This window comes from Rhamphochromis sp. 'chilingali' (assembly GCF_963969265.1).
Source record: "Rhamphochromis sp. 'chilingali' genome assembly, chromosome: 9".
NCBI lineage: Eukaryota > Metazoa > Chordata > Actinopteri > Cichliformes > Cichlidae > Rhamphochromis > Rhamphochromis sp. 'chilingali'.
This window is the reverse complement of record NC_137936.1, coordinates 32,516,317-32,528,910: the sequence shown is the minus strand read 5'-3', so window position 1 is coordinate 32,528,910 and position 12,594 is coordinate 32,516,317. Positions and strand designations below refer to the sequence as shown.

Here is a 12,594-nt window from a genome sequence, read left to right as displayed (position 1 = left end):
ACAGTTACATTCATTATTTAATATAAAACAGCTGATCTAAAAAAAATGTTGCAGCACAGTTTTCTGAGGCGTCTCTTTGTATAGTTTAACTTTGACTTATTTTTTACTTTTAGGTTTTAGTTTTGTGGCTGACATGAGTTTTACTGGAACGTCTTTCCGGTAGTGTAACATATTAGGTTTGCTGAAGGTCTGCTGCTCTTAGTGACAATTCAGTAGCTGACTGCTCTTTATTTAGGTGGTTAGGATAGCTTTAAAAGCTTCTGAGGAGGTCAGCAGCAAACCTAATGATGAGTCAAGCAGTATGAGACAAAAAATGTATTTTTGGTAGCTCTAAATGTATATCAGAGGGTAGTAACAAGTGGACTTTTGGACATGGAAGATATTCTAAAACAACTGAAAAAATAAGTCTGCAAAAAGATCCTTGTAGAAACTATTTATTGTAAAACAAAGAAAAACTCACATGTACCTGTTAACTAATTAAATGTGATTTTGTTATCCATGGCTTTTGAGGTTAACAACCTTTGTCCCATAGTGCAACATCCCCTTGAACATTACCACCATTACCATAATGTCCTTTTTTACCTCTGACATCATCCGCAGCTGTTGACTCTTCCATCCCTTCTATCCTCTCCCAGCAGATGAAGAAAGCTATTTGTTCGACGTGGTGTGAGTGTGTGAGGCTGCAAATCGATTTGTTTCAGCTGGTGACTCATACCTGTCTGCTGCCTCACCATCCTTCACACACAGACACACACTCTCTCTTTGTAGCCTTTTAACTCTGTGTCTTTCTCTCATAGGCTAATCTGGTCGCAGCATTTGAACAAAGTCTGGCCCTGATGACAGCACGCCTGCAGACACTGTCTGTCTCCTCAGATCAAAAGGTATTTTGGCGATATTACATCGATGATTGAATACTATAACGGTAGCGAAGTCTGTGCCAGTCTCCATTTATTTACATGAGGAAATTTGATGAGAAAAGTAGGTAACACTAGAAACACGCCATAAACAATCTCTTACATGACAGCTAAAAGCAGACAGAAATTACTACATAATCAGCAAATAAATTCCAGTGATGTTAATCATAAACTATGCACTCTGCTCATTAGGTTAGTTTTGTGAGTGAAAAAGAGACCATAGTTGCATAGTTGTCATGAAAATGAGATGCGAGTCATGATAGGATTTCGATGTTGTCACTCAACACAACCTGACATCCTTAGTGAAAGTGAAGAGGCATTCCACAGTCGTCGGTACAGAAAAATCTTGGCTCAGTTACTAACCCATCAACTAACATGACTACATACTGATGTTTCCTTAAGGACTCTGAGCTTACTGAATTGAAGGACACCATTGACATTCTGAAGGCCAAAAATACTGAAGCCCAGGAAATCATTCAGGGGGCCCTCAGTAATCCTGATGTCACACCCAAAGGTACAGACTGCGCTTTATGATATACAGTAGGATTTTGACTGTCATATACTTCTGTCTCCTTGTTCAACTCTTCTATTTTCTTTTGGGTATTCAGAGCTGCAGATCAACCGCCAGAACTCCTCAGAAAGCCTCTCCAGTCTTACCAGCACCACCAGCCACTCGAGCATGGGCAGCCTCAAGGAGCAGGAGGCCAAGAAGAAGAAGAAGAAGAGCTGGGTGAGGAAACACTGGTCACTGACTAAATTTGTGCCTAAGAAGTTCACCAGGAGTCTTAATGTACCATCCTGTATGGCATCTGTGCAGGACAATATATGGCAGGAAAAACAAATACATTTCATCGTTTCATACAAATCATCAGGAAACGAGATGAAAGTAACAATATTGGTATCAATTTAGTGATTCCAAATTGATCAGACTGACCACATTCAGTGACTGTGTTGATAAAACTGGGTCGTTTTGTTCTTTTTGTCTTACATATAACATCTGAAATGTATGGTGGAGCTATAGAATTATAATTGCTTTTAATTGTGATTATAACAATACAGCTCAATGGTTAAATGGATGAATATTTTAAATGAATGAACATGTCTTGCTTCCTTTTCTTGTTGCGTCTTGTGTGTTCAGACTGAAAAAGTCAGTTGTTGTCCTACTTTACGCTCCTGCTTGTGTGTGTGTGATTCGCCTCCTGTCTTGTTCCATCTTTCGTATTAAATATGACTCTGGTCTCTCCCTCATGCTGCCCCGCTTTTTTATTTTAGGTCTTTGAGGTGAGTGATGTTGCTACAGTAAATAAAACTCAAACCTTTTCCACTCCAGCCTGCATGTGCTTTGAGTCATACTTCCTAAATGTTGGGAAATGTTCTGTCATCCCTTTTTTTGTTTGTCTGTTTTTCAAACATACACAGTTACTGTATGATTTAATCATGCTTTATTATTAAATGTTTATTATTAAATTTATTGTCTTGTGGACTTCAAACTGCTGTTACAATTTTCAGGAACTGAAAACCCCAACATACTAAATGAGTTTTATTAAACTAGTTTGCTGTAAATCTAACATTTCACCAACTTTTTTTTGTTTGGAAATTTATATTTGCCTACTTTTTGTTTAAAAAAAGCCACATTCTGTGAACTCTCAGGTCATCACAATCACTTTTTAAGAATTTCTTTTCAGCTGTCTTTTGCTTTTATTCTTGTTTTTTTCCCAGGCTTGTTATTTATTACATCTCAATTTCATGTATTCTCCCAACAGTTACGCAGCTCATTCAACAAGGCTTTTAGTAAGAAGGGCTCAAAGCCAACTGGGCCATATGCTGACATTGAAGAGATTGCCACCCCAGAATCCTCAGCACCTTCCTCCCCCAAAATCCACCATGATGGAGATAACCCTCCGGTGTCAATGAAATCCTCAGCCTCAGCATCATCTTCAAGGTACCATACAAGGATCTTTATCATTGTTCTATTTATATGCATATCAAATAAGGAATTGAATCACAATATAAATAAATACAAACTTCTCGTAGATGTGAAAACAGAATATCACAGAACTATGTAAAATTGTTATTTTCCTGTCATTCCTCTGATCCCTGCTACAGTACCATAATGATAATTTTCCCATAATTTCATTGTCACCAGACTCTCTGAAGGGAGTGAGGCAGGTGATGATAAGGTTGTAACAGACCTGCGCACAGAACTGTGGGAGAAGGAGCGTAAACTGACAGACATCCGCCTCGAGGCTCTGAGTTCAGCCCATCAGCTGGAGCACCTGCAGGAGGCCATGAACAACATGCAGGTATATATAATTTTGTCTTTTGTTTGTTTCATAAAAAGGTTGGCCTCAAAGTGCATTTCATTTTCCAGCCGGATGTTTATTTTATGAAGATTTTTGTCTAGACCAGTTGATTTGCTTTTGTAAAAATCTTACCCTTTAGTGTTTTGTATTTTGCAATTGGTAAACAGTGCAGTGATCGGTAATTTTTTATTTATTTATTTATTTTTAAATAGAGGACAATCGAAAACCTGAAGGCTGAGAACGACCATCTGAAGACAGGTACTTTGTCTCCCTGTCCATCTCCTGGACCCTCCAGCTCTGTTTCCCAGTCCTCAGGTCTCACTGCTCTGGGAAGCTCATCACCCCGACAGTCAGTAGCCATGCACGTGCCTAAAAGCTACAGCAGAGGGCTGAGTGAGGGGAGCAGCTCAGGTACAGCTCCATCTTTGACATTTATATTTATAGGAGTAAGAATGCAACAATGAGTCCCATAACTGGGTAAAAAAACAAAACAGAACAGTGAAAATAAGCATGTTTATCTGAATGATAAAAAGAACTTCTCAACCGAATTTATTTGAAGAAAAAATAATTTAATGTAATTCAGTATCACTGAAATCATTGGATTTTCTAGAATCCCTATAATTGCCTCATGCCATTATTTAGAATCTATATGCCCAGAGATTAAATGTCTGATAACAATAAAAATTAAAGTTACAGTGTCAAGGAAGTCAAAATCCATTACTTGTTTCCTTGGTCATTTAATACATGGTGATGTAAAAATCCATGCTTTTGTTCTGAAGTCTATAAAATATGATCTTTTAAAATTACAGTTCAGTAGATACAGAATATAATGCAAAATTAACACTGCTTGTTTTCAACTTTCAACTTGTGCCTCATTAGCTTTCTTTTTTCTGTTTATACACTCTTTGATTTACTGCTTAGCAGACATCCACACTGCAGATTCTCTCAGCCTTTCCTCACAGAGAGATGACCATCGTGTCAGGGTCGTGGTTTGTGTTGCGGATCTACGTGTCTTTAAAGATGTATGTTTTCGTAAATTTGCTTTTTCTAAATCCTTCCTTTCCTCTTAAATTGCCTCTGCCACCTGTGAATCACCTATTAACTTCACTTTGTGTCAACAGGAGGTTAAACAGCAGGATTTCTTTGTCGGCACTGTCAGAGTGAATGGCAGGATGGATTGGGTGATGCTTGACTCAGCTGTCAGCCAGGCTTTTAAGGTGAGAAATCCTCACTCACTGCAACCTGTTAAAAAGCTGAATGCAAATTTGAAGCATGCTTACAATTACAATTCAGCTGTCACATTAACTTTAGCATCAAGAGGAGCATCAGGAGCGCTGTTCAGAGGTGTAAAGTAAGACACAGAAAACATACATACCAGTGCTTCTGAAAATGGTATTTAATTCAAAAACTCATATCTTCTACATTCACATAAAGTGAAATATTTAAAGCCATTTCTCTTTTAATTTTGATGACTCTGGCTTAGAGCTCATTAAAATTAGAAATCCAGTGTCTTAAGTTATTATGATTTTCCCAAGATCAATCAAAAAGAGTTTATAGTAGAGAAACGTTCAACATCTGTAGTATCCTCATCATGGACCAGCAACCACCATTAAAACCAGCAGATGATATGGCACCCCTAATCATTATAGACTGTGGAAATTTCGAACTGGACTTCAAACTTCTTGGATTCTCTACCTCTCTACTCTTCCTGCAGTCTCTTGGGACTTGATTTTTAAAATGTAAACAGTAGACAGTAAATCTTTGAAATGTAAAGTTTACAGTCATCTAAAAAAATGAGACTTTGTACCATTGAGCAACAGTCAGGTCCAGCTGTAGTTCTAGCACTTTGCTGAAGATATCTGTATCTTAAACTAACCTCACTTCACTCCTTGTGAATCTCTTCCAAGTTCTTGAATTGACTTTTTCAACAGTCCTCTCAAGACTGAGGACATCCTTGATGGTTGCACACCCTTTCCTACCACCCTTTTCCCTTCCAGTCAACTTTCCATTAGTATGCTTCAGTACAGCCTCTGAAGACAGTCAGCCTTTTAGCAATAACTTTCGCTAGGTTACTCTCCTTGTGGGAAATGTCAGTGATCATCGTCTGGACAACTGTCAAGTCGGTAGTCTTCTGCATGATTGTGATTGCATATACTGAACTGACAGGTACACAGTATTCATACCATTTTAATAGTACTTTACTTAAACTTAAATTGAAATATTCGAATATTTTGAGTTATTTTTTTATGGAAGGAACTTTAGGGTTTAACTATCAAAACGAATATTGAAAATTTAATATATGATAAACTAAATGGAAATTACAAACTTTTTCATAATTCTAGTTTTTGAGCTGCATCTGTAAACTTAAAATAACTTTCTGATTTTGTTACGAGGGTAATGGGCTTGAAAGATCATTCATTTTATTTATGTGGTGGTAATAAAACCAAATGTGTTGTGTGGAGGAATAGCTCTAAAACTATTTTTTTGTTATACTGTACATATTTTTCTTTTTCTTCTTGTAAGGAGTTTTCTTTACTTAGTTTTACTCAGTTCTGCTTTTCTTTACTTTTTCTTCCAGGTATATATAGCCAAGGTGGACCCTACCTCCAGTCTGGGACTGTCTACAGATTCCATCTACAGTTACAGTATGGGCCACATTAAGAGAGTGCTGGGAGGAGAAGCTCCTGAGACACAACCCTCTCGCTGCATGTCACGAGGCCCCAGTAGCATCACAGTGGCACTGAAAGGTTTGCAGAAAATGTATAACTTCTAAAGTGCTACTAAATTTAAGATGTTTTATTCACAGAATTAGAAGTAAATTCATTCAGATTAGTATTGAAACGTAAAGTTTGGAATTCAACATTCAAATTTCCTAATTCACAATGATTTTTGTATGAGGCTTTTTTTTTTTTTTTAGCTTGAGCCGACTTCTCTACAATCATTTGTGGTCAAAACCAATGAACTGCACTGTTCTGATCCTCGGTCAAAGCAGCTGATGAGGTCATTATTTCTCCCCAAATGCTATTTTATTAAAATAATTATTTTTGACAGTTGTGACCTGAAACACTACACTTCATGTTATCCATATGTCTGTCCGATTCAAACACTGAATTATATTTAAGGAAGAACTAATTAGAATTTAATGGTCAAAAGTGTTTGTTTGTTTTACCCCACAAAAATGATTTTTGGCCTTGATGCAAGAATTCAAATGCATTCCTATGTATATTATAACAAAGTTCAACAAATATCAATACAATAAAATTATGTGATTTATATCTAGAAGGTCAAAGGTCATGTCTAAACAGATATAGATGTAAACAACAACGTGACCTGCTGTCAGAGGCTCACTTAGCGTTATCACTAGGATTATATATTTGAGGTATAAGCATTTACCCTTTGGCACTGTTTTGTTTTGTTGAGTTGCACACATGTTGAGCCCATCAGTGATTCTAAACCAGAGTGATGATTGGTGGGAACAGTCATGGTTCTGGTTTGGTGGTTGACCCCGCTCCACCTTCGCATGCAGGAATGCGAGGAGCCAAGTGCTCGGAGAGCTGGGAAAGCAGCGGCAGCCCAGACAGGGCTCTGAGTAACATGATCTCAGGGCAGTCAGGCCCAGCTGGTTGACCAGCGTCAGACACATGGGCCCCATAGATGTTAAGGAAGATTGCACTTCTGCAGGCTGGGGGATGGGGGTGCAAAGACTTCCTACACTTGATGCAGAACTATTTTTAGAGTGAAATGCTTGAGCTCTGTGCTGATTATGAAGGACATGCAAAGTAATATAAATCTATTTTCACAACATCTTCTGACTGAAGCCAGTCCAGTTTGCAATGTGTATTTTTTCTGGTATAGATATTAACAGAATTCCAATCAAGCATTTAAATATTATGTATCAAACTGCACTTTATCACCATCGCTGATACATCCAATGTAATTAGCAGATAGTCATCAACTTTGTTTATTAGAGCAGTTGATCATGCAAGTCATTCTTTCTTTCCTTCACTATGCTCAGGTTTGAAGGAGAAGTGTGTGGACAGCCTGGTATTTGAAACTCTCATTCCCAAACCCATGATGCAGCACTACATAAGTCTTCTACTCAAACATCGTCGTCTGATCTTGTCTGGGCCGAGTGGCACTGGGAAGACGTACCTCGCTTCCCGGCTGGCTGAGTACCTGGTGGACCGCAGTGCTCGCGAAGTCACAGATGGCATTGTGGTCACTTTCAACATGCACCGCCAGTCATGCAAGGTAACAGAAACTGATGTGCCCTTAAAGATCCCCACAATTCTTCTTCCACAGACTGAGTTTGTCCAGTCTGCACCTGTATGATTTTACTTTTATCATTTTGTATTGCAATCTCTGTCTCTTTCTTTGTAGGATCTGCAGCTTTATCTTTCTAATTTAGCGAATCAAATAGACCGGGAAAGCGCAACGGAAATACCATTGGTGGTTATTCTGGATGATATTCATGATCCTGCTTCCATCAGTGAACTTGTCAATGGTGCTCTAACCTGCAAATATCACAAATGGTAAACTTCGTCTCCATGAATACAACTTGATAAACCATAGTTATGTAGGTGCTGAATGTGGCCTTAACTGTGCAATATTGTTTAGCCCTTACATTGTTGGAACAAGCAATCAGCCAGTGAAGATGATTGCAAACCATGGCCTGCATCTCAGCTTCAGGTTGGTTATAAATGACTATGTAACTAATATATAGCAATAACCTGTTGAAACTATTAATGCTGGTTGAAGAATTTTTGCATGCTTCATTCAATAATGCTGTCCCAGTACTATAAGTAAGAGGATAATGATAGGCTTCTAAAAGCCAAAAGACCAAAATAAAAAGACGTCTTTATAAATATTAACATTAATAGTAGTTTATAAAGAATAGCTCATTTCTATCATTTTAACATTAACTATAAACTACAATGTATCTAATGTTGGTGTAGCTTAAAGGTAAACCTTCTTAAATAATGAAATATGTTGTTAACAAACTATTAAGTCTAGCGTTGTGACATGCAATGCTTCTCATTGTCTCAGGATGGTGACCTTCTCCAATAATGTGGAGCCAGCCAATGGCTTCCTTGTGCGATACTTGCACAGGAAGTTGATGGAGTCCGAAGATGAGAGGAACTTGACCAATGAGGATCTAATCAGGGTGTTAGACTGGGTTCCCAAACTGTGGTATCATTTGCACACCTTCCTAGAGAAGCACAGCACATCGGATTTCCTCATAGGTATGAAGCACTTGAGACTTTAGGAATGAAGAAACAGGTTTAGTTTCGATGTGATAGTTGTTGCTGCATTCTCACTCTTCTTTCTGCTTTTTTCTCTTTAGGCCCTTGCTTTTTCTTATCCTGTCCAGTCACAGTGGATGAGTTTCGATCATGGTTCATTGATCTTTGGAACCACTCTATCATACCATACCTGCAAGAAGGGGCCAAGGATGGCATCAAGGTGAACCACTTTAATCATTTAAAGTGAAAACTTTTAATCAGCTTTTATTGATTAGGGCAGCCATAACAGCAAATAAAATAAGTAATTCTTGTTGAAATAAAACTTGGTCAAGATTAATTTGCAGTTTGATTATTCTCTGAAAGCACCATTGTATTTCCTTTCACAGGAAATGCTGTAGTCTAATTTTACTTTGGTGCTATGTTGTGACTCCTCAGGTCCATGGCCAAAAGGCAGTATGGGAGGACCCAGTGGAGTGGGTGAGGGGCACCCTGCCTTGGCCATCTGCCCAGCAGGACCAGGCAAAATTGTTCCACCTACCTCCTCCCAGCATCGGCTCCAGCAGCCCCTGCCAGCCAAGTGAGGAGAGGCCTCACAAAGAGACTCCGCCCAGCTCCATGGAAAATGATCCTCTGGTAATAGAGACAGTGTCCCAATACTTTCTATTATTTCTTAAACTGATCTGCAAACCAGAGAAGTTCTAATTTCCCAAATCTCTCTTTTGTTTTTTTATAGATGGCAATGCTTTTGAAACTTCAAGAGGCTGCCAATTTCATTGAATCACCAGACAAAGAAGACCCTAGCCTGCCTAAACTTTGAATACAAAGCTCACACCTAAACACTTAGCTCTCCAATTTTTTTGTTTTTGCTTACTGTACTGCAGTGTATGCAGTGCATATTCAGGAACAAATGGACCCTCAGAAATGGTTGTGGGGCTATTAAAAACCATCATTCCTGCAGGAGAAGTTTGAAAATATGACTTATTAAATCCAAATCATTTAACCCATTCAGTATTTTCAAAAAACTGTTAAATGAAAAGCTATGTTCTCTTACTTAATTATATATTTAAGAATCACTTCACATAAATCAGATATCTTTACCAGTATGGTAGCCCTCAGTACTTTTAGATTGGTGCTAGTGGATTGTTAAGAAGTCCATCAGCTCAGCACTTCAGCTTCAGGGGACTTCTGCAACAAAACACACGGTCAATCCTGTTTTATGCTCAAGGGCACCTTGAAGTGTTTGTCAAAAAGAGCCATTGGAAAAGAGTATGACAGCATCACAGATACCAGTCTTTCTTGCAAGGTTCTTTGGCACATATCTACTGTATCAGTCTTTGAAGGCCAAATCTTACATATATGCAATCCTGAACTCTACAGCCCGAGCAGGTGAAACTTATGATATGCCTTAAGACAAAGACATCAATGTCACCTCAACTTAAGCAGAATATACTGGTGCTTTTATCAATAACATCCTAAGACAGCCGCATCCTAAGCTGTTTCTTCAGCTTTCTATATTATATATTACAGTTCATCATGGTTACGTTTCACAGCAAAAAAAAAAAAGTCTGAACACTCCAAGTGGAATTTTCAAAATATATTTTTACTTTTTCCCATCTTCTTTATCATTTTCATAGTTTATGAGTTAAATCTGCTGTCATACTCTTTTGCATAAAACAGAACTTATTTATCAGTGATGTAAGTTCATCACTTTGTCGCTGCACACTTAATTTTGTTTTAGTCGCTACTTAAGTAGTGCCACCAATGTCGCCATATGTATCAGGTATTAGATACTTACTACACAGGGATGATATAACTTAACAAACAACCTCTAATGAAGACATAACGAGTAAATGTTATTTAAATCCAATTCAAGATTGTTTCTCTAGAACATTTATGTAGGAAAAGGCACATCTCTTTCAAGTCTTTCCCCAAACATTCAGACTAGTTACTGTGTATATTCTGTAAATACAGTCAGATTGCATTGCAGTTACTTTATCTGCATTAGTTGGTGCAAATATCGAATATACTGAACCAAATACTGTACTTTAATCATGCATATTGACTGTCAAGTTAGGGTTTTAAGTTCAACTATGAATGTATAGAAAATACCTATACAGCAGCCGTATAACAGTCATGTAGGAGGTGCTTTTAAAGTAAGCCTTATCAAAGTTCTACTGCTAAACACTTTTGTTAATGGCTGAGCAGGGTGGCTTTAGAGCTGCCTGTTTCTGTTTCATTTTTTACACGCTTCACAAACAAAAAGAACATTTTCTCCCCACTCATGTTTAATTTCATTTAGGTACGGTACTCATGGTGCTCCTTAAAAATGTCCCAAACTGTTTTAGTGTTGGATAAAAGCTGTGTAGATGTTCTGGGTAGGTTAGCAAAAAGTTGTCTGTAATTTCTGTCAACCACAAAAGAAATATGAAATATATTTGGAAGAAAATGTGTGACAGTTCATAGGAGATGTTATTAAAGACATTCTGTAGTGGCTGAAGTCATGTGAGATCTTATACGGTATATACCCGAGTTGATGTCCTGCAGTATTTATGTTTGAGAGGATTTTGGGCACATGATGCAGAATCAAGTAGTAGAGTGCTTATTCCAAGGCAAGAGTTAAAAAGATTTAAAATGCTTTATGAAGAATTTGGTGTAGATGTGTGTAAACACGCCCCCTATGGAGTAAATGACAGATTGTTGTGCAAGTGGTGTTGAAATAATTCTTTATCCCCAACATTTTGGTGCTCAGACTAAACTTCACCTGAAGTAAAACCTGTAAATGAATGTTGGACCACTTAAAGACAGCTCAATAAGAAAGTCTAAAAACTTATGTCTGAGATGCTTCATGCTTATTTGCTTTATTGCACTGTTTGTATAAGGCTGGTTTTAAATCTTCAAGCTAATCTGCAGCTCTTACTGGTCACAAGCAAACTAAAAAATGAATGAAGAAAAGACATCGAAGAGCAAAAACGATGTCAAGTGTCTGGGACTCTTACCCTGACATCATGCTGACTTTGATTACTGTAAATATGTGAGGTATCAGACTGTGTTACAAGCCCCTCTCTGATCTGTTTTGCAGGTTAACTAAAGCCATCAACTCCAGCTTCTCATTCACTGGTTATTGTGCCTGTTGTTCTGTGGTAGCTGTGATTTGTGTTTGCTTACTAGTGTACTGGGACTATGCAGCAACTTCTACTGGTGTTGGCAATCAGCAATGATGAAATTCACAAACAAACGCTGTGTTTTCATATGGTCGGGCTTTGATTTCTTAATTCGGACCAAACTGCACCACATGATAAGTGTCAGCTGGAGATAGAGCCTTAAAGAGAAGAGGATTTGTTTGGTGATACATTGAAGACAGGGTTCATAAGTTTAGCCGATGTGTTTTGTCCTTATGAATGGCAACTAAAGTAATGCAGCTGGACTTGTAAATCGTCAAATGACAATAAAAAACGAAATAAAAAGCAATTCAGTTCCAGTTTATCAAATCACAACAGTCCCCTCAAGGAAGGTTAAAAAATCAAAAGATGAGGTGGAAATAGTTCGCAGTTAGTCTGCATTAAAACAAGTAAAAAAACAATCTGACATCTTAGGCCAATACATGTTGCTGAATAGTCATATTTTCGCAAAGCTTGTTGTGGACTAAGATTAAGAAAACAATGTTACGCTGTATGCAGTGTCACTAATGTGCAAATGTCAAGGGTTTCTAAGTGTTGTAAATGCATGTAAACTTGCTGTGTGATGAAAAAATGTTAACATTAATGCATTGTTTAGGAAAATCATTGATAATAGATGATAATGTTTTCTTTTTTTAATACTCAGATATTTGATATTTCTTTTTTTTTTCTAAAGAATCCTTTGTAAAAGTTAAGTTCTCTATTTTGTACAGAGCATCATTGTAAAGTCTGTAAATATGTCAGCATTCTGGATGCGGCAACAATCACTGAGGAGGAAAAACTAAATCTGTGAGAGAAAGATATATTTCTTCAAAGTTGGGTCCAATACATGGATAAGGCATGCTTCTGAAGGCTTTCATCCACTTATCACTGTTTGTTGAAATTAATAAAATACATGTTATATTTATTCTGTTGCTTCTTGTTCAAGTTGACATGAGTGACCTGTTACTAGGAATTG

At 37.7% G+C, this 12,594-nt stretch overlaps 1 protein-coding gene across 11 annotated transcripts in view; it reads left to right on the top strand.

Moving 5' to 3' along the window:
* Nucleotides 1–12,543, top strand: part of nav1b (neuron navigator 1b) — an 87,195-nt gene extending 74,652 nt beyond the window's left edge. For 9 of the 11 annotated variants that reach the window (XM_080890678.1, XM_080890673.1, XM_080890677.1 and 6 more), the window contains 16 exons: nucleotides 798–881; nucleotides 1,317–1,428; nucleotides 1,523–1,644; nucleotides 2,678–2,856; nucleotides 3,061–3,217; nucleotides 3,430–3,628; nucleotides 4,139–4,239; nucleotides 4,339–4,434; nucleotides 5,796–5,964; nucleotides 7,233–7,468; nucleotides 7,598–7,749; nucleotides 7,835–7,906; nucleotides 8,264–8,460; nucleotides 8,562–8,680; nucleotides 8,896–9,093; nucleotides 9,194–12,543. In XM_080890678.1, coding sequence (XP_080746804.1) covers nucleotides 798–881; nucleotides 1,317–1,428; nucleotides 1,523–1,644; nucleotides 2,678–2,856; nucleotides 3,061–3,217; nucleotides 3,430–3,628; nucleotides 4,139–4,239; nucleotides 4,339–4,434; nucleotides 5,796–5,964; nucleotides 7,233–7,468; nucleotides 7,598–7,749; nucleotides 7,835–7,906; nucleotides 8,264–8,460; nucleotides 8,562–8,680; nucleotides 8,896–9,093; nucleotides 9,194–9,277 — 2,277 coding nt within the window. In that variant the 3' untranslated portion in view covers nucleotides 9,278–12,543. The remainder of the gene's footprint in view (nucleotides 1–797; nucleotides 882–1,316; nucleotides 1,429–1,522; nucleotides 1,645–2,677; nucleotides 2,857–3,060; nucleotides 3,218–3,429; nucleotides 3,629–4,138; nucleotides 4,240–4,338; nucleotides 4,435–5,795; nucleotides 5,965–7,232; nucleotides 7,469–7,597; nucleotides 7,750–7,834; nucleotides 7,907–8,263; nucleotides 8,461–8,561; nucleotides 8,681–8,895; nucleotides 9,094–9,193) is intronic. The other 2 variants (XM_080890670.1, XM_080890676.1) reach the window with 1 other exon arrangement.
* Nucleotides 12,544–12,594: the final 51 nt, after the last annotated feature.